Below are 21,933 nucleotides of genomic sequence, written 5' to 3' on the forward strand. Positions count from 1 at the left end.
ACCCCGTTTGCCGAGAGCGTGACGAGCCAGTGTGGCCGCAGCAATTTGTTTAAAAGGGGATTAAGCCTTGGTAAGTGGAAAGCAATAGAAGATTACCAGGGAAACAATGATGTGGTTGCTAATGGGACCTTTAGCTGCAGCCGTGAGAGCCTTCAGCGCCTGCTGACAGATCCCCTTGCAGGGCTCCTCACTCAGCTGTTTTAACAATTTAAGGGGATTTTTCTTGCTGGAAAGGGAGAGGCATTCTTGGGGTCCCATGTCCTTCTACGAGCCAGGGGAGAGTCTTTTCTTGTGCCACTTCCATAGAGCGCTTGCAGCTGGTTTGGCTGCCTTAAAATACTCCCCCAGATGCTTGGAAATTGTTCTCTCGCTCCCCTTCCCAATGCTATGGATGCTCAGACAGTCACCCACTATCCAGCACCCTATTAACTCCCCAAAGTTAATGGATGTTAACTCTTACACAGAGGGTGGCCTGGTGCACACAGGCTGTCCCCCCACCTCTTTGCATGCCACTTCTGTTCTGCAATGCTCATGTGACAAGAGTCCATCTGGTTGCTGTCAACAAGCCAGTCAAACCATGCTTGAGGATAATAAAAATATTTCCAGAGCCAGGAAGCGTACAAGTGCCATACTGGACGGCACTGGTCTGTGTTGGGAGAGGCCCCCTGCCTAAGAGGCGAGAAGCACTCCGGTGCTCCCTGGCAAAGCACGCTGCCGGCCTGAACAAAAGCCAACCCATTTCCCATCTACCGGTATCTCCCAAGGTGCCAGCCCCGCCACAAGTCCCCGCAGTGCCCCCGCTTCAGCCACCCCCAGCAAAGCACCGCGCCCTGCCAGGATCCTCATCCTAAAGAAACTGGTTCCTGCCCCAAAGAACACGCTTGGCAGAACAGAGGAGCTGGTACACCTGATGGGGGAAACATCATCGAACATGGAACAACTCACACAATCACAGAATGGCAAGGGTTGGAAGGGACCTCGGGAGATCATCTAGTCCAACCCCCCCTGCTAAAGCAGGCTCTCCTAGAGCATTCTACACAGGACTTCATCCAGGTGGGCTTTGAATATCTCCAGAGAAGGAGACTCCACAACCTCCCTGGGCAGCCTGTTCCAGTGCTCTGTCACCCTTAGAGTAAAGAAGTTTTTCCTCATATTCAACTGAAACCTCTTATGTTTCAGTTTGCACCCATAAACTCATCCCTGCCTTCCCTGACAGCCCAAAGTCGTAGCTACAAGAAAAATCCTATAGCCCTTGGCGGGGTTAAGCCGGAGCACTGGGCACGTACTGCTGCCATCTTAACGGAACGGGGTGTCTGAAAGAGGCAATTTCAGGTTACGTTGCCAGGCAGAGCACCCCATTTTCTAGGGCTTTATCCAGCCTATCCCGACAGTCATTCGTTCATCTCAAACCCTCCCAGCACTCCTGCAAAACACAAAGCAAAGCGCTTCTTCACCTCTGCAAGGCAGGCGGGATGGAGGGCTGAGCACGGGGAGAGGTCTGCGGTGCCGTGCCCTCCGGCCAGGGCTCTCCTTCCTCCCCTCTGTATTCCAGGGAGGAGCTTGGAAACCAAACAAAAGCAGCCAGTAACTTTTAAGTTTAGTAAAATCATTTATATACACCGATGCGTAATATTTACAATATAATACTGATCCAAAATAAACTAACATATTACAGATAACACTGAAAAGGAGAAATGAAAACATTTTAATACACAGAAGTTAAACGTGGCATATGAGGACAGATTTCCAACAGAAAAACCTGAAGTAATGACAGCAAAACTTTGACACATTGCTATTTCCAATCAAAAACTCTTTTGCCTAGTCAAGTTCTTCTAACTTTTTTATATATATATATATCTTAAAATAAGTCACAGGAGAAGTCAGATATACACAAAATTTTGGAAAGGTCAAATGATTTCAGAGATTTTTCTCTTAAATAAAATTCTAAAAAAAAAAAAACAAACCCAAAAACCAAACCCCCTACAGAGCTTTCTCATATCCTCTTAGTGTTTGTACAACGAATGTCGTCTTTGATCCCATATGACCCTTCCACCTCAAGGTATTTACAATATTCACAGTCTGCTATAAAGGTTCAGTAGATTTATTACCAACTAAAACCTTACCTAACCAAGACAAGGTATCTTGCATTTATGTCAACGGAAAAATAAAAAACACAGGAAGGCAAAAGTAAAATACTACTTTAAAAATACGTAAATGAATCCATTAAAGCGTATTTAATTTTGAAATCTAAAACGTAACTTTTTAAAGAGTAAAATAATCAACTTTCCCATAGAAATAAAACCATTTGACCTTGAATCTGCAAATTTGTGTGTTCTTAATCTGTCCCTCCCTCCCTCCGTTTTGGATCACGCCACTCTTGTTTATACGGACAATAAAATCCATACTAAATCCATAAAAAGCAGTTCCTTATTCACAAAAGCCCTTAGAAAGTTGACTTCCCTCCAGACGCTAAAAACATCTCACTGTCAGTCGCAGCTGTACCCACCTCACTATCAGTGACAGCTTGAAATTATTCGGTTGTGTAAGTTAAGGGACCACGAAGGGACGTAACGCACCGTCAGGTCTCTGCCTACTTCTGAGCTGCCGTGGATGTCGGCGAGCAGCAGCACCCCAAGGTGCTCCCCGCTGTACCAAACGTGGGCTGGTACCGCAGAAACGGGCTGAAGCCATCTCCTACAGACGGCTACACAGCGGCATACGAGCCCTGCTACCGTCATCTCGAACGCTAGAGCAACCTGCCAGAGATAAAAAGTAGGTCCCAGTGTGTTACACCCCCAAGCTGCGCACAGGGCGCTTGGGTCGTATCGGGCTGTGGCGTGGCGGTAGGCTCTGCTGACCGCGGTGCCTTGGCTGCGAGAGTAGTTACAACCAGATCCATTTTTCTGCTCACAGGTTCTGACCCTCAAGAAACCGCCCGAGTATTTGCCTCCTTGGAGGGCGGAGTTGCAAAGTGCTTTTGTGGGGAATTTTTTGCACTCCCATTCCAATAAAGGTGATTTCCTTGCTTATTTCTCTATTTGCCATCAAGTTCCAATACAATGAGGTTTCTCAGAAAAAAGCACGTCTTTCCAGTTAAAAAGGAAATTATCTGTTACATTTAGAGATTGCGTGGATGTTGACATAACCTCGAATTTAGGACAAGGACAGAAATGCATATAGGGCCTGCAAACTCACTGATACTACCAAGAACCGACAAATAACTCTTGTCTCTTGCTAATTCCCTACCGTTGTCATCGATAGATGTCAGTGCACAAACGTGCCACGTAGCGGCAGAGGTACAATTCTGGCTGTACGCAGAAACTCCCTGTTTCCATCAGAGAAAGTGATGGTTAACTGGGGACTGTGGTTCTTACTCTGCAACAAATCAGGCATTGGAAAACTATCAACAGGATTAAAAGAAAGCTGACAAGGTGCTGACGAAGAATGGGAAACGAAGCATCTCCTTCATGTAGAAAAACTAAGTCACTGCTTACAAAATTGTATAGAAAGAGTCAGACACTGGTTTGCCATCCAAGCAAAAGGTTGCAAGGAAGTCTGGTATAGAAAAAAGACAAAAAAGAAGAAGGCTGGACTGCCGTAAGAGTAAATTGGGAGATTCATGGCTCAGGTTTGTAAATGTAAACCCAAAGTTAATGAGCTATGAAATACAACAATAATGTTCAAGAGTCATTACTAATAGCCCTGAATTGGCACTTCAGTCTGCAGACCAAACTCATTCAACGTCTGCACGGGTTTAGTACCAAAATATCTCTATAAAAAGCCTTCGACCAGTCTCAAAAGAAAGAAAAGCGTCAGAAGGTAGAAAACTAGAAATATGTACAGATTCTTCTCATTCGTTTGTTTAATTAAGATTAAAAAAGCAGCTTTTGGAGCCAATGTTCCAGACTAGTGTAAGAATCTGCCCTGGGCAGCCTCATGGTCCAGGCAGCATCAGTGTGTCAAGGAGCAGCCCTGTGTCTGTTGCTCCCCCAGGAGGAGCTCGAAGGCATCAAAGAGATGGGGAGCTTGGACTCCGGAGGGTGACACAAGAGAAGGATCACCGGCGGATTCACACAGCAGCACTATGACCCTTGCCAGGATGATCTCTTTCAAACAAGAGGACAAGTTCGAAACCAAGTGTTGGATCTTCTAGAAAGGAAAGAATGGAGGACGTGGGTGGAACACACACAACTGCTGATCTGGGGCTGAAACAAATGAGCCCCACGCTTATCATTGCCCATAGAAGATCCCACCGTGAAAATAAAAATAACTTGTACATAAGTAACTAGAACATTCTTAAATTCTGCTGTTGGACAATATGATAAGAAGAGGAGTCTTATGCTGAATGGCCAATTCAGCCTTAAAAAAGGTCTGAGGAAGATGGGGAAAAGAAGAAAAAAAGAGCGTTAAGCCTTAAAGAAGGTCTAGAGGAAGATGGGGAAGAAGAATAAGAAAAAAAAAAAAAAAAAAAGAGCTACTGATCAGAACTGAAAAACACAGCAAGCATATGGACTCAGGTGCCCTTGGCAAGGCCAAGCGTGGCGCTCGGGTCATCTAGCGAAACGGAAGGCTATTTAGTTGCCTCTATATAAAGACTCAGAATTTAGGCGCAAAGGGTAGCTATGAAGTTTGTGTTTCACAGCACTTGCTTCAAGTACTTACTGAGCAGGGTGTTGAGAAACTGTGGCTGTCTCGTTCACATACATAGTCATTGCAGCTGGCTGTACGTATAGCAGATGGAAGGCAGCTTCTGCAACTGGTTATTAAGAAAAAGAACGGTCTTTAACAATGTAATTTGCCCCATCAGGGGGGACTCATGATTAACAGTACATAAGTGATCATATATACCTCAAGGAACTGAGTTTTAAAAAAATATTACAGTACCAATGATTTTTTTGTATCTACAACTATACAGCATTTTCAAGCAGTATGGAAATTTAATGAAATAATTATGATTTATTAATTTACATAAAAATACTTTTTACAGTTAAAGAATAAATCTTAAATGGTAAAAAAAATAAGATTAAGAAGCTCCAGCTATTGAGAGTCATGGGAGTTTGTCTGCTCTTCGATAACTTGTTTTACTATTTCTGCCAGTTTTAGTCGATCCACTTTATCCGTGAATCCTCTGCCTGAAAAGAGAAGAACAGGTAGTCAGCTGGTGCAGGGCACAAGGAGGAAAGCCATCCCAGCTGGAGCCATACACTGACTGAACACAAAACAAGGCTTCACACAAACACAGGACAACGTTCATAAGGGAACCAAAATGAGTTATGGTCTCTACTTCCATTAAAAAAAAAATTGAGCGCTTAAAAACTTAAATTAAAACCAACCAGCAGAACAAGGGAAGAGGCCAAGCCCTTGTCAACCTGATTGATGCCCCTGGTCCCCTCAGCATCTGCTCTGGGGGCTGACACCTCTGCCACCCTGTTTTGTCAAGGAGCCCTCTGCACACTCCCAAGGCAGCTGCCCTAGCTGAATTCTGTTTCCTATACAAACTCAGCAGAAGAGATGCTGCGCTGACGTAGATGAGGGCAGCAGCCTCCAGCAGAATGAGGGTAACAAACAGCCAGAAGGAAACCAGCAAAAACACCAAAAGCGGTTTCTAAAGCAATGATCCACCCGGGCTGTTATGTTTATTCATGACTCGGTGCCTTTGAAAACTCTACCCTGAACCTCAAATAGAAATTTTAAAGCAGAATTTTCAACCTAATTTCTAGAGCATCCATGTGGGCAGCTGGGCTAAACCAGTGTCAAAACCTAAGTCAGTTTGCCACAAATTCAAGAATTTTGTCTCCATTTCCATATAAGAAGGTCACTGCTTCCCCGCTTTCACCCAGCATTAGCACCACTCTCCACGGAAACGAAAGAGTTCCTCACCATTCCAGCTGAAGCTCTGAAGAGTGTCCCTCAGCAACTTACACTCTCGATTATACTTCCACGCCTCCTGCATCACTTCATTCAGCTTCTCATCTTCATTCTCTCCTGTTTAGAACAAAGATAAACAGGAGGTTTGTCATTCTGCCCCGCAGCAACATTCAGAGCTTCAGTAAACACTATGGCCAGTTATTCCTCCTCGCCTCACGCAAACTAGGAAATCCATCCGAAAGCAGACGCTCCTCTTTGAAAGTTACTTTAAACAGCTCCGCATGCCACTGCTGGCACTAATATTAGGCATGCACCAAAATTACAGTCCACAGACAACGCCTTCCTCTTGAGGCTGACTAGGACAACAGGAGTTTTCCTTATCCTCCCTCATTACTTGACACAGACTGATCTTGAGGCACAGTAAAAAGTCAGCGTCTTGCACGTTTAGGAACGTAATTTTCTTAAAAGTGGCAACCTTTACCAGCCTGCGGTAGAATGCACTGAGCGATGACATCTCTGAGCTTTTCCAGAGCCACGTTGGAATCGTTACTTCCATTCTCCGGGTCATGGATATAAACACCATCCTTTGGCTTAGTGCTGCAAAAGAACAAGGAGGAAACAATTACAATTTGAATGCAACTCAAGTCCGTTACTCGTTGCATAACTGCACCAGTATAATGCTCTCTTTCACTCTCTGGAAAGCTCAGACTCGGAGCTAGATATAGCATTAATTGTAACAATGTCCTGCATTATCAGACCACTTTAAATATGAAGAAAAATAAATATTCCTTTAAATTCATTCAAGTAAGGGTAATCCTAAGATGCATTATCCTATTTTTCAGATAGGTAACTCAAACAAAGAGATTTTTTCAGTAAATAAATATCAAGATCAGAAAAAAATAATGGAATTCTTTCTCCTAGTTTGCCCTACCTTGCTCAATGTGTGAGCCATGTTCTCATAATGGATCAGTTCTGCTCCCTGTACAAGATAATAACACTACCCAATCTCCTCCCTGCCCTCACTGGCGTATCTTGGAAGACACAACATACTGCGCAAGCATTACTTGACTCCGACTACCCACTTCAGCACGAAGAGCATGTTAACCAAATCAGAAATCCAGGAGCTTGGTTACAACTGAATGAACCCATAACATGCTTAAATTCATTCTCCTGGCATCACGGCTGCCTCCATTTTGGCCTTTCAAAAACAGCTTTAGAGAGTTACCCCAGTAATTTCCTTTTGCGCAGGATTGGGTTGTTGACGGAGTGAAGGGGTTTGAGACTGACTTTGAGGTCTTGGATTCTCATGTTCGCAAGCTGTTCTGCATGAGCCTGTTGTATCCCTGCGACCATTGCCTGGAATGAAGAGAGTTGCACTTGATGTTTTAGCTAGCTGCTTTGTGTATTGAAGAACAATATATGGATAACATTAGCCATCGACAAAAAAAAAAAAAAAGGCACCAAAATCCTATTTATTTCAGAGATGCGTAACAAAATTCAGGCTTGCATTATGCCAGACATTGACTGTGGGACAATATATCCTGACCTCACAGGGGCTGAATAGGACAAAGGATCTTCTCTACTTCTCGTGTTCGCAAGCTCAAGAATGCTGACTGAACTCCTCTTTGAGCAGAGTTTAAATGAAGCGAGAAGGGCAATTCATTTGCTGCTAATTCATGAGGTCATAGCTGCAGTCAGGTATAAAACATGGGGGGAAAAAAAAAATAAGAGGAAGGACCTACAGAAGAGTCCTCAGGCATGCTTACGGCCATACTCTGTTCTCTACTTGTTAGCACATGGCTGTTCTTTACCGTCAATCTTGCAGCATCTTCTCCTAGCCCAAATTTCAAATGGAACCATTTCCATTTTCTTACAAAGATCTCAGGCTCTCATTAAGGCAGAAGGGGAGCATTCCATCTGCATAACACCACGTGATAGAGACCACTCAAACCACCCAAGAGCCACCCAACTCCTCTACGCAACATTCTTGATAGAATAAAATGTTGTTTAGACCTTGTCCATCATCAGCTGGGCAGAGGGCAGGATGTTATCGAGTGCCTCGGTGGAGTTGAGCCAGGGATGGTCCAGCACACCTTCAATGGTCAGCCGTTCCTCAGGTTTGACCTTCAGCAGCCTGGGAGAGGAATCAATCAGTCCATAAAGAGGTCTTTGTTGATTTACAATGTGCTGCTCTGTCTGGGATCAGAGCACTTAGCAATCTCTAAACATTAAGAGAGGCCAAAAAAAGAAACTCCTCCTAACAACTACAACACTAAGCTGACTCAAAAGCAGTCTGACTTTCTACCAGCTTCACTGACCCTCACTGCGGTGATATTTTAATGCTATCACAGCTCATTCAGTTATATTCAGCAACTCAGTGTAAAACAAAGGCGCTGAAGGCCATTTTAATAACACTTGTGTACCGCTGAACTCCATATTCACATCCTCCCAGATGGGAAATTATCTTCCAGATGAACTGGAAACGATCCAGACCGACACCCTCTGGAAATGCACATCTAGAGCTCATCCACATAATGGTCTACACTCATACCAAGGACTTTGGGCATGGTGAAGTAAGGCAAAGCTTTGAAATTGGAAAGCTGAATTTGCTGAATTAACTGCTTTCACCATGCAACCTCAGCTTTTCTCCCCCTGCAAAAGCCTCAAATAACAGACACTTTGGCAGGCTACAGCACCTCCAAATAAAAAGGAACTTTATTCTGGAACTTTACCTCTGAAAACTCCATGGAATTAAATTTTACTAGAACGAAACCCTGGGAAGAGATTTGGCGGATAAACTCATGTTCTCATGATAACCACAACTGTTTAATTAAAAAAAAGTAGAATTTCACACAGAGTGCTGACAAGTTCTCCCAAGAGTTTAAATTAGAAACAGAATGATTTGATGAGTTTGTCACACTTTCTTAGACAATACTCTAAATCAGCTTCCTGGCTGCAAAGCAGAATTGTTTAATGTACCAAGAAAGTGGAAATGACTTGTACAAAATGTCAGCAGGACCACAGGCTAGCTCATAAATTTCACTTGCAAGGCCACGCTGCCTAACAGGTCCTAAGTTCAGTTTTAATACAAGACCCAAGACACATGCATTCCTTTTCCACAGGTTTTCAAAGTCGGAACCTATTATCAAGCACTCCAGCTCATAAAGCTTGAGGTCAGAAATCAGCTCAACATGCTTGAAAGGCAGCAGCTGCTTGAATGCCAAATATGACCTCCAGAAGCAAGACTCCAAATGAGTAGCAGTCTACATGAATAAAATGTAAACTTATCCACAATTCTATAAAGTCTAAATGTATTCCTGCACCATAAACACAGATTCAGACTCACTGGCAGGACGAGACAAGCAGGAAAGGGAGACCTGATAACGTTAGCGAGGGAACTAAGTGAACTGAATCCAGCTAACAACGTTCTGTGAGCTGAGTTTCACGGCCATTTTAAAAGGCAATGAAACCTATTGACTGTGGAGCTCCTGAATGAGAATAAAGAGTTGACCTTGGCATAAGCGGAAGTTTCACTGCAACGTAATCTGCAGTTTATTTGGCGAAAGGTTGTGGGTTCTCTGGCACTGCTATAAACAGGTCCCCGCACCCTTTCCAAACAACACTAAATCCTTGGAGATTTTACAGTATGGCAGAGGAGACAGTGACAGTTCAAAATTGTTTAACAGATTGATTTTTTTTTTTTCCCTATTTATGTTGCTTTTATCCTTCCAGTTCCTCTGGTGATGCAAGCAAAGGCAGTAAGTCTCTCTCACATTTTAAAAACATAAGTGAGGTCAAGACCTAATCAGTGCCGCATTCTCGCTTTCAAACAGGACCATGGGATCACAGTCTTCGAAACATTTGCAATTGAGATGTGCATTGCATGAAGAAGTTTCCGTTAGCATCTGGAACAAAATATCGATGCAAAACCTTAGCTCATAGCCTGACACCTTGTGATGGATCTTAACCTCCCTTTCCATGCCTCTCTCTTGACTCCTTTTAGACTGTATATTATGTGCACAGGGTTTTAAGGGACAGATTTACCAGATCCTATTACGCTACCTAAACGCCCCCTGATTTTAACAGGAGCTTAGACCTTAAGGACTAAACGCACAACGTACTCTAGCAACTTCAGGGACAGGAGACATTGAAAATTGAACACAACAGTTGGGGAGGAGAAAAAAAAAAAAAAAAAAAAAAAAAAAAAAAAAAGAGAGGGAAAGAAAAATATTTACCAGACTTCATTTGTGCTGAATAGGATAGAAAATTTTTTAGCTGTACGTGCTGCAGACCATTCCCTCCCGCCTTTGGAAAGATGAGCCCTCTGTGATAATGCACTTTGAAGTGATTTTCCAATTTCTTAATATAAGCAAAGAGCAATACAACATTTTCCTCCACTGACTCACTTTCGCACAATGTCTTTCGCCATTTCTGAGATCTGGCTCCACTCTTCCTCTGGAAATTCAAAACTTCCTGTCATGATCTTTTTCCGCATGTCCTTTGGAATTGTCCGACTATGGTGTTTGGAGTAAAACGGAGGGTATCCACACAGCATCACGTAAATAATGACACCCAGGGACCACAAGTCACAGCTCTGAAAGCAAGGAAATGATCACTTTGGGGCGCAATTTGCAGCAAGCAGTGGTGTAGCTATGTTAAAAGTTCTATGTGATTCCCTAAGAAAACAGAAACGCAGCTCAGCCTCCTCCTAAAGGTCCATCTGAGGACCTTCACGGATAAATATGGCAAATGTGTAAGCACAAGGTAACTCCATGCTGCCAAGCTAAACTACTTCCAGTACCAAAAAGTAGCTTGTTTACAGAAAGCGATCCTGTAACGCTGTGCTATGCAATGGTAAATCGTATGGAAACAGCCAGCGCGTCAGAGGCGTGAGCAAGCTGGGCATTTATTACATCTCTCGGGATATTTGAATCCTAGTCTCAATATCAGAACATAAAACAGAATACAGTCATTTTTTAGAATGCGAGACTAAAAAAAGCAACACCATCAAACAAACAAGCTAGCAGAGATACTTAATCAGAGAGGTCTGTAATGAAAAATACCCGTCCTGAAAGCCACAGATGAAGCAGCTTCAGAAAGCCAGGCGTGGTATTTCACGGCTGCTTACGCTGCGCTCCCACCCCAGCCTGCAGCTCCCTCCCCTGCTGCTGGTGTGACACAGAAGTTCATCCAGGAGGTGGATCCAGCCAAAAAAACCAGCTCAGCAAAGAAGCTGAAAGCCAGATCTATTCCCCTTCTGGATCTCTGTGCACTCAGGCAAGACAGACCCTACTCGGGAAGAAGGGAAGAGTACCATAACAGCCCAGACCTCAGTTCAAGCTTCTGTAGGACCATATCCTTAAGGATACAGCTCTGTTATCACTTGGTTATGGCATGGTGCAGGTTGGGGACCTGCTCTGACCCTGGCCATCCATTCCCATTATTTCTTTTGGGCCAACACTAGAATTTGGAGAGCTAATAATTTATTTTTCCTGGCTTGGTTTCCAGCCCTATCAGTCCTCCAGGGGACTCCCAAAGGTTCATGCCAGCACAAGGATGGATGGGAACACATAGCCAAGAGTAAGCAGAAGCCTGAGCTCCAGCCAGGTCCAGGTGACCGTGGAAAGACACGCAAGGGCAGATTTGGAGAACAGCAGCAGTGTTCATGAAGCTGCACAGATGAGCTCAGCAAACACAGAATCCCTGACTCCAATAACTGTTTTTTGACTGGATTGACACCAACCCAGGAAGGGCCCCTCAAAGGTGAGACTGTTTCCTTCCGGAGGGAATACACCTAGATCTGCACATACAGATCATTAAATCCTACCCTTGTCTTTTGACTTCCACAAAATGTGTGGACGCTGATAATGAAAGAAACTTCAGGGAATTACCCCACATATGTATGCTTTTCAGCAAGTCGTTTAGGCCAATCTCAGATGGCTCTAGAAGTCTAAATTTCTATTTAGGTACCTAAATTCTCATCATTTTTCCATTGACCGGAGATAATTTCTACTGAAATTAGTGGGACTTTAGGCATGTAAGCAGGAAACAGGTGTCTAAATTCCTCATGGATATGGTTCTCAGATTCTATTTCTCAAGAGTCAACCCCCTCCAGCCATGACATATACACTTATGTTTGATCCAATGCATGCACAGCTTAATAAAAATACTCAGGGAATCAAAGACGTGTGGTTTTTTCTCCAATTTAAATCTGTGGGATATTGCTGCTGATCATGAGGGTGGATCACAGGCATTTCCACTCTGGCTCTGAATGGCTGTGGAAGGACAGCGTACCTGGGAGTTTATCACAGTCTATTTTGGGGAACGAGGCGTACGCCAGATGCTGCTTTTGCAGTGAGTCACGCTTGGCAAGGTAAGGATGAGGCTGCTTCTTTCAGCAGCCTTTCCAGTTAGTGCCACCATGGCTGAAAGCAGTTCAGAGTGACCGATCAATTCTTTAAAGGAAACATGAAAACAAAATCACTGCATCACACTCTAAATCCCAGAAGATCGGGGCAGCTGAACCTTGCCAGTATGTGAGTTAACTCCAGTTGGTATCTGTTTTCAAGAACACAGCCCATATTTTGCTTCAGGTGCCGTGGCCAGGGCTCTTTGGTTCATTAAAAGAACAAAAGGGCCGTCAGACTGTTACCAACATGAACAGCGAGCAACCACTCCTAGGTGTCTCTGGAACTGCATCTACCCTTTTACAACAAAAGAGAGGGACATCCCTTGGAGAGCGCTGTTCCTGGAGAGCTAACCTGCTTCAATCCACAGAAGTGGAGTTCTCGAGCCTTGCAAGACTTGAAAAATTTGTAAAAAAACAACTTTCCCTGTGGCTGGGGTTCACACGAGAGAGGGCAGAAGAAACTCTGTATTGAAAACACTGTTGGCACCTGCCTGAGAACTCTTTTTATAAGAAGTGTCAGTCTTTGATCATCAAGCTGTTTCTCCAGGATGGAAAACAGATAATCATAACCCTGAAGAGAGCAGAGTCATGATTAGGAAACCCATGCAGACTAATTCGGTGAGAGTTATCTCTGCCCCTCTTTGCTTTAGCTCTCTACAGAAGGCTACTAAAACATAGTACTATATACCAAACTACTCCCTCCAGCACGTGGTAGGTTGAACAACCATCCTTAAAACTGGAATCAGTGTAGATACTTAGCACTGCAATCAGAAACCAGCTAACTAATCAAAACTGACATTGAAAGAAAAACACTCAGTGGTTCAAACACTGCCAAGCCAACAGGGGACACTGATGATAATACAGAGGAAAATGTTTTGGAATGACCAAAAAGGAGTGCAACCTTTCAGGCCACTTTCTGCCAACACTTTACAGGACTCTAGCAGGGGTTGTTATCGCCCATGGCTACTGCTACAGACAGCACAATACACTATGGGCCATCTTGCAGAAGATCCCTAGTACAGACAAGGTACCGCCACAGCTCCCTGAACAAGGCAGCCTGAAGAGTGCTTTGCACATCCAGAAACTCTGGCTGACAGCATGACAGAAGTTTCCTTTGAACCAGCCTCTTGCGGAGGTGAAAAAGCTTCCCACGCGGTCACACTCCAGCAGAATCATTCTACTCTCTCCAAATTAACAAGTTCTTGTTAATATTTAATGCTCCTTTAACAGTGTTCGCATATTTTTTCCTTTAATTAGAGGATCATTAATTAGGCTGGGACCAAGCGTGCATTTCATTATTCGCTCTATCAGAAAGAGCACAGCACCAGCAGTGCCTTTTAGTGTGTCACTTCTAAACTAAGAAAGACAGCTACCTGCACAGATCATTATCTTCTAATTTGCCAGTTCAGCTGAATGAGACCTGGTCTGAACGCAATACATTTAAGGGGAGAAATAGCCCCGTATACCTGGCTGCTCCTTTTAGAAAAGCCAAAGGAACCACACTTTCGAGAAATACAGCGCCAAAGATACTACTTCCTTACAGCTGAAAATGCAGGTGTAGACAAAACAGCAAGCAACGCGACGTTTCGCTGCTGTTTCCTGTAGATCCTGCTTTTTGCTCAAGTGTTAGAGATTTGGCTAGTTAGGTGTATTCCTGTCACAAAGATCAGAACAACTTTATTGCTCCTGGGCATAAGTGTGTAATTTCAGGGCAATAAAGTTCATTGCCTTAGGTGATAAACTGTGTCTACAGACTGCTTCTACAGCAGAGACATCGGGGAGGCGGTTGGGGGAAAACACTGCGCTTTAAAGTTATTGACTTGTGGGCTGTTTCATAGCTTACCTTGTTATAAGTGTAAGGTGTTGGAGAGGTGGGGATAATACCAGATTTTTCTTTCTGATGCCGTCTTTGTGCCTCCAATACCTGTTGCCATGAGAGGGAAAAAAAAAAAAAAATAATGCAAACCACATCTCAACTACAGGCACTACAAACTGCAATGCCTATGCCAAAGACGCCTGATGTTTTTTCATTCGGTGGACTTATTCCAGCTAAAATATTTTGCTGCTTTGGATGAAAACTCCATTTTTGCCTGAATTAACGCAATTGCTCACACTGATTTTGTTCAAAACCTCTAACGCCTCCATGCTTTGGAACTAAAACCTAAAGTGTGTTTGGAGGCTAACCCTCCCTCCAGAGATGGTCCCTTTTTGCCTCTCCCATGAACAAATCACATCAAATCTGTCCCTTGCTGACCCAATCTGTGTTTCTGGGTTTCTACAAAAATCTCAGTTTAAATATGCTCAGGAAAATCTTTCTAAGGGGTTGGTAGTTCACTTATTTTATAACCCCTGTCTGTAGCACAGCAGGCTCCAGCTGAGGAGGCATTTTCAGGGCTGCAGCTGCACGGTCTGATCTCTGCAATTTCTCTTCCTAGTCATTGAAGGCTGCCGACATGCCCAGTACTGCAATTAAATATCTACCTGCAATTTTCTTTTCATTTTCTTTAGGACTCCAACACAAAGCACAAAAGAGAGTGGGGAAAGCAGCACTACAAAAGCCAGCCTGTCTGCAGTTATAGATTATGTCTCAATGCACACGGACAAGGGGGCCAAGCCAAGGTGACTGGGTAACCCTCTGGCACTGCCCTCCTTTTGAGCAATTGCCTTTACAGAACCTTTTTGTTTCACCATAGTCCTTTTTAAGGTAATCTTGAATGAGCCTGAGCTGGAAGACGGATCATGAAGCAGGGACTTTTCCAAATCAACTGCTTTAATGCAGTTGAAGGCCAGTTGTCAAAATCCTGGAGTAGTCTCACCAGTGGGAGTCAGGCCTGGGAGAGTCAGGAGGCATCAGCAACAGGTCAGTGCAACAGAGTCTGGGAAGTTTGCCTCACGATCTCCTGCTGTAATCAATAGATCGCTGTGGCACTCCATCTTGAAAGGTGGCTACTATACAATTACTCAAGAGTCCTTTGCCCAGGAACCCTTCATCAGGCAGCAAAGGTTTTTAAAATGACGTGTTTATGGAGGCACAGGCAATAAAGATCACGATTCCCCTTTAGCCTGGAACTGTAATTGTTTGTTACCTGAGGTGCTACGTAATATGGAGTGAACTGTGGTGTCATCAAGTCACCTTGGTCTACTTTGGCAAATCCAAAGTCACACAATTTAACAGGTGCGTCCTAAAACAAGGAGAAGAGGCTTCATTACAAAATCTCATTGTATCGGCTCTTCTAATACATATTTCTCGCCTTGTACTCATCTTACCTTTGCCACATGTACTCCTCTCTTGTATTTATACCCTTACTGTTCCACAACGCAGCTAAAAAGCCATAAACTCATCTTTGAAACAATCACTTTTGTTTTCCTGGGTGCTCTGGGTCAAAAGCTGTACCCCTCTTAGGTTTGGAAAGCACTAAGCACATTGTAGGGGGGTCACTGCATACGCAGCATGGTTATGAGCAGGAGAAGAAACAGGCAAGTGCTCGGATACAGCAAAGCACCTATAACGCATGTAAGAACATTCTGATGACACCTAGGGAGGAAACGTGGCAGAGCAGATCATCTCCTCAGCAAAGCAAGATTCCACGTTGAGGTGGAGAACCTGACCCATATTTAACAGCAGCAGCATGGACAGCCTGTACTCCAAGCAGATGAGAGTATGGAAAAGCCCAAAGTCAAAAAAGGTCATTAATTTTTGTCACCAAACCATTGCATTCGTGTCATTTTACAACTATTCTGAAAAATCACCATTGAGCCGCTTTACAGAATTCAGCAGTAAACAAAGAATACCAAGTCTTCATCTTACCAGAGAGTTATCCTTGAAGAGGAGATTCTCAGGCTTGAGGTCTCTATGTGCAATGTTTAGTGAGTGGCAATGCTGCAAAGCCAAAGCTATCTGAAAAAGGGCACAATAAATCAACTACAATTACAGAAATCCTCCTTTAGCTTGGACAGTTATTTGAGCTTTAAAAAGGACATTGCCAACATAGCTTAGACCCCAAACGTTTCCACTCCATGTGGGTACAATTCTGAGTTAAGACAAGCCTGGCCATACTGCGCAGCAGTGCAGTAAAGGGACGACTGGGAGACGAAACCCAGCAAGCTATTCAGTTTGCATTTCACTCAAAGCAAACAGAAAATAAAAGCTAAGTTGTATTAGGCTTCCCAACCACCTTAGTTTGACAAACTGGGCATTATTAGCCCCCCAGAAGTGAAACAGATCATGACAGTGTCCTTTTATACGCTGCGCTAGGCCTACAAGGTCACTACGCTTGCTTGCACGCTCTCCGGCAATGACATTCTGTTTTAACAGTCAACAGCAAGCTCTTGCTTCAATATTTCAGTGAATATTTTATTGCACTCATTACTGACTTAAGAGACAACATTCAGGCAGTTGTCTTTAATTCTTGACGGTACTGCCTGCGATTTACTCATTTCATGGGATATTACACAGAAATGCATGACTTGATTCTTTCAAAGACAGCTTCTTACACTGCTGTGGTTTAGAAACCTGTAACCCAGTCACAAAAGTTCCACAGACTGTACATTTGAAAGTGCAATTCGTTTAAAGAAAAACCAAAGCATCAATACTTAAACAGCATTACTGAAACAAAGGTAAGGCAAAGCCACAGGACCCTTATTTGAAAGTATTCCTATTGCCTTCTGTAGGATCCTACCCAACCACAGCACCCTGGGCGAAGCGCTGAGTCCTTAGAAGACTGCAAATTACTGTGACAAGAGAACTTCAGTGTTAACTTAGCTCAGAAACAAATACAAACACATTCCCGGAGAAAATGAGGTAGCTTTGTGACAAGTTTTTAACTATTACTGGGTACAAGGAACTAAGACCTGTAGCTCAAGACAATGATGAAGAACCACTAGATGAAAGAATCAGACTTTAACATTGCTTTCAAACTTCATTTGTATAAACATTAAAGCAAAGAGTTACTTGGGACACGAGCAACCCAAGTGCACACACAGTCAGAATTCAATTCAGAGATCTTGTCTTTTGGTACAGTTTTAAAAGATCTTCCCAACTTGTTAATCCTGGCGACTCCCTTGCATTGTCAACATCAAATGGCCCAAAGGACATGAAAACAAGCCACCAAGAATAATTCTGTACTTCCACCTAATTTCTTTGTTGGATGAAACCAAAAAGGTAACGGCACAATTAGCATTTCATCAGAAACAAGTCAAAGCACAAGACAGAAAAGTAAGATGAAATGATTTGGCCCTCTTTTTTGCCCCCGTATCAAACATTATCTCCCCAGCTTAGGGGGAAGCAAGTGCTCAGGATATGGATATATTCATAAACAGTCACATCAATTTATGACAAATGCTGTAATATCTTGTCTCATGTTTACTTTCCTCTATTCACTGCAGCCATCACTGGTGTAGGAGCAGGACATTGACTGATTAGTATCTCCAGTATAGCCTTTCGCCTACAGTTTGTGTATCTTTTGTTGGGAATGCCAATATAACCTCTGCAAGAAGCAAATGGTGGCAACTCCAGCCCTCGGATTTCATGCCACGGTGCCAATTCCCATGCAGAAGAGCTCAGTCATTTTGACAGCAAGATCCTTCTGCCTTGTGGTTCCTTACAGCAACCTGCCGGTCCTCTGCCGTGGCTATCACAACATACAGCCATACCATCTTTCCTGCAACCCTCCCGTTAATCCAAGCTTTCTGACTGGGCACCACAAGTCACTCCTGAAGTGAAAGGGGACAAGTTCACCCCAGAACTGAGAGGAATTGACACTGGGGATCCCTGCACTGAATCTCATGGAGGCCCTTCTGCTTCATCATCCTGCCTACTCTAGCAGGGTATAAGCTACAGGCACTGCTAAGCAACCAAGGGCCTGATGGACACCAAAACCTCTAGTAATAAATACTGTGGAGGCTATAAAACACAGTATTTAAGAGTGAGTTGCGTAGAGAAATGGAGAGGGGAAAAGTGACATCCGAACAAACAGCACAGAACACATGTGCTACAGTGGTACATTCCTCTTGTTATCTTCCATGATAGGCAGGACTTCCATAAAACCAAATACAGAACCCAGCTTGAAAACCACTGGCCCAGGACACATGTACAGTATTGTCTGCTGCCCTGCCCGAGAGGTGAGAGAAACGCCAAGTCTGTGTCATGGCCAAGAGCAACTCTCAAACTGGAGCTCAGGAGCCACGCGGGGTCTGGCGAGCGCCTGTGGACTGTCGGAGGTAACACTTTTAGAACAGCAGCGAGGGATACAGCAGGAAGACTGTGCAAGAAAAGAGGTGAAGTGTTCTGTAGACCAGGTTAGGAAAACCATTGCTAAGGACAGCAGAGACACCAGGTTCCCAACCCAGAAGAACTAGCCCACACCTTCAAATTTTTTGCTTCTATTAAAACTTTGGCATTGTCAGGTTATAACAAAGCAGGCAATGATCATCGGATCAGAACTGAGGATTATTTTAGCTTCCTTTTTTCCCACCCCCCCACCCCAAGAAATTGTTAAATACTTTAGCCATTATCATTCATGGATTTGCTTATACATGGGTGTTAACTTGCCTGCTTTGTTACTTGGCTTGCTTGCTTCTCAGTAAAGTGCCGGTGCTGGCTGATTCTGTGAAATAGCTCTCCCCCTTCCATCATCTCCATTACAATTAGGAGCCGAGCCCTGTTCAAAAGCATTTCATTTTGTTATATTAAAAATAATCAAAAAATAACAGAATTGCTAAGCTAATAATGCATACTTCATATCTACTGATGCAGGCCGAGAGAGAGACATACACTTGCTTCTCCTACAGTGGTTACAGCTATTCTGGTTCCGTAATTTTGCCTTTAAGCGTATAAGCTGCAGGAGTTTCTGGCTCCCAGCACAATCTGACTCACTGATTGGCAGCCAGGAATCTACAGTTTGCTCTTCATGTTGGGCTCCCACATCCAGCTGGAACAAACGCCACGGACACATCTACATGGATGCATTCAGACAGATACATGCAAGCTCCACCCGCGTTTTCCACCAGCAAGCCAGTTTGGACCTGGAAGCCATTTAGACACGCTAATGTATAACTCTGCCCTCAAAGAACAATGCAGCAGGTAGAGTCTTGCATTAAACAGGCCAAACAACTTCCAGGCTGGAGCTGGCTTAGAGCACAGCGGACAACTGTCTGCACCCATCCTTGCAGACATGCCGATCTGCCTAGGCGCTAAAGGTGCTCATGGAAACGTCGAAGCAGAAGGTTGAGGAATTATCTTTAATGCTTTTGAGTCTGCATACTCTACTGTACCTCATTATTTTGATTTCCAGTTTTATTGACATAATTATGAAGGACGACGGATAGGAAGTGTGGAGATCAGGACTGCCAGATCCTCAGGAAACTAACTTCTAGTTCTTATCGCCACACAGCAAAATCAGATACATCAGAGACTAAGACAGGTCTCAGCTCTTCAATTCTCCCAGCTCTGATTTTTTTTCCTCCAACTAATATCCAATTAGAAGACAATGTTTTTATCCCAAGTGATATTAATGTATGAAAATTAATAAGTACACTTCATGTTTTGCTGTGTTCATTTTAAGCAGGACAATGTATTGAGAGTTTACAGGGCAGAACGTAGTATTTTTAGAAACAATTCTCTCTTCTTTTTTTTTTTAAATGAAGACTGGCACTCTGAGTTTCCCAGTGGCTCACAGGCATCACCATCTCACTTCTGGGTAGCAAGAGAAATTGCAGCTCCAATCCTGCTTTAACAGTGCTTTGAAAGCAGGAGGCAGCTCACAGGTTACAATTCAATTCAAGCTACTAAAGCAGTATCAAAGCAGGACAGAACCCAGAAGCTAATATACTCTCTCAGACAATGCAGGTATCAGACTGAATCAATGAAAAACCTAAGAAATGAAGATGTATTCATAACCAGTAGTGAAGGACACAAATTCATTTAAATATGCAAAGGTCTGGGCATTGACGGGGGCAAAAAGCAAGCATTGCTTGGTCTGAAGTATAAATATCATATCTACAACACCCTATAAATATTCATTTTGGTCACACTGATTAAAAAAAAAAGCATACTCCACTATACCTTGGCCTAAACATGGAAAGCAAGCTGTGGGAATGAATCACCCTATGTAATCTTACCTTGGGCTGGATTCATGTGGGAACTGCACACTGTTAGCATAAACTTCAATAATTTGAACAATATTTGGATGTGTTGCACACATCATGTGCAGACGTACCTTGAAGAGAAGGGAAGAAACGTTACTGTACATGGTGACGCATCCTTGACCAATTCTGCTCCTCCCTCTGCCCCTAAGACTATGGAAAACCACGCGAGCCCGTGCGCTGCCAGCTGTGCTCAGCGCCACTCACACCCAAATTATTCCGAAAATAAAAAGTGCCTACAAGCATTTATATGGGTGACCAACAGCCATTACACTACTTGGACCATGCAGGACAAGAAGATCCTACGCTGCCAACCAATTTGTTACAGACCATAGAATCAAACCCAGTAGAGTTTCAGAAAAAGCCCAATCTTTGATTTCTCTGGGTTTTTAAAAGAAATTTAAAGTTACAACTAGCTTTAAAGTAGCAGTAGAGATACGACTGAAACCAAAAGTTCATGAATAAAACTTGAAATTCCATAATCCAGCTCCTTTTATGGCCTCAAGCTCTAGCACTCAAAACACGTGAAACCTCATCTCCTGTTCCAACTTTCTGAAGCAGGAACCAAAGGAATTTTCCCCAGTTTAAAGCTACCTGGACCGCTACATCAAGTCAAGGCTTGATGCTCTTTGTAAACAGATTCTTTTTCCCAGGGCATTTTTAAATGAGAACTTGCTCAGTAACAAGAAATGGAAGTTGCCTAAACCTTAAGGACGATTAACGCTGCTTCCGCTTTCACGACAACTTGAGCCCATCATCTTCAACCCACTGACAGTTTGGTACCTTGGCACGCTCTTGCCAGCCACAGCAAGTCAAGAACAGTATCAGTGAGCTTATTTAGTTTCTCACACACAGATAAACTCATACCATTTAGAGTGCAACCTGAAGCATTCTTGGCAATTCTTAAGAGTAGCGACATCCAAGAGCGAGATGTATAGAAACAAAATCAGTTCTAAACTATTCATGTTACATTATGTGGGACATAGGGAGAACAATAGCGTTAAAATGCAGCTCTATAAGTTACACTTGTACATATACAGCTAACTCGGAGTTAGAAAGCCCTTCTCTGGTTCACCCACCACCTCATCCAACAGGAACTGAGCATAGCTAGGCTAGAGGATCAAATGCAAGGAATCTTGCATGGCAAGATCTGCAGAACACGTGGGTGTTGGTTTGCTCTGTTTTGGTTTTTTTTTGTTTGGTTGGTTGGATTTTTTTTGTTGTTGTTTTTTGTTTTGTTTTTTTTTTAAACCCATTGCAACAATTCACCAAAAGGGCGAGACTTTGACGGTGTGTCAGAAGGTAGACAGTATAAACAGGAACTATACCTCATTTCTAGCTTTTGGACGATCAAGAAGAATTTTCAGTGCAAAGCGTTCTTGAGAGGATTTTTTCACGCAGACTCTGGTATTACAGCAATAAAATTATTCAGTCAGCAAGAATGTAAAAGAGACACTTCAAGCAATTGATCTGTAGTTACGAGTTTGCTCTCCACACGGGAATTAACAGGAATG

The 21,933-nt window shown here is 43.4% G+C and overlaps 1 protein-coding gene across 6 annotated transcripts in view; it reads right to left on the minus strand.

The window, feature by feature from the left end:
- Positions 1 to 1,634: 1,634 nt before the first annotated feature.
- The window catches only part of MAPKAPK5 (MAPK activated protein kinase 5), a 21,842-nt gene continuing 1,543 nt past the window's right edge, over positions 1,635 to 21,933 (minus strand). Inside the window, exons 1-13 of one of the 6 annotated variants that reach the window (XM_035891347.1) lie at positions 21,748 to 21,817; positions 20,396 to 20,493; positions 18,828 to 18,936; positions 16,086 to 16,175; positions 15,364 to 15,459; positions 14,121 to 14,201; positions 10,275 to 10,462; positions 7,882 to 8,002; positions 7,094 to 7,224; positions 6,344 to 6,465; positions 5,923 to 5,985; positions 4,663 to 4,756; positions 1,635 to 4,149 (exon numbers count right to left, since the gene is read on the minus strand). In XM_035891347.1, coding sequence (XP_035747240.1) covers positions 4,110 to 4,149; positions 4,663 to 4,756; positions 5,923 to 5,985; positions 6,344 to 6,465; positions 7,094 to 7,224; positions 7,882 to 8,002; positions 10,275 to 10,462; positions 14,121 to 14,201; positions 15,364 to 15,459; positions 16,086 to 16,175; positions 18,828 to 18,936; positions 20,396 to 20,481 — 1,221 coding nt within the window. In that variant the 5' untranslated portion in view covers positions 20,482 to 20,493; positions 21,748 to 21,817 and the 3' untranslated portion in view covers positions 1,635 to 4,109. Of the gene's footprint in view, positions 4,150 to 4,662; positions 5,133 to 5,880; positions 5,986 to 6,343; positions 6,466 to 7,093; positions 7,225 to 7,881; positions 8,003 to 10,274; positions 10,463 to 14,120; positions 14,202 to 15,363; positions 15,460 to 16,085; positions 16,176 to 18,827; positions 18,937 to 20,395; positions 20,494 to 21,747; positions 21,826 to 21,933 lie in introns of those variants that run through there. The other 5 variants (XM_035891354.1, XM_009636058.2, XM_035891374.1 and 2 more) reach the window with 5 other exon arrangements.

The sequence above is a fragment of the Egretta garzetta genome, unplaced genomic scaffold (assembly GCF_000687185.1).
Source record: "Egretta garzetta isolate BGI_Z169 unplaced genomic scaffold, ASM68718v1 scaffold330, whole genome shotgun sequence".
In the NCBI taxonomy this organism is placed as follows: domain Eukaryota; kingdom Metazoa; phylum Chordata; class Aves; order Pelecaniformes; family Ardeidae; genus Egretta; species Egretta garzetta.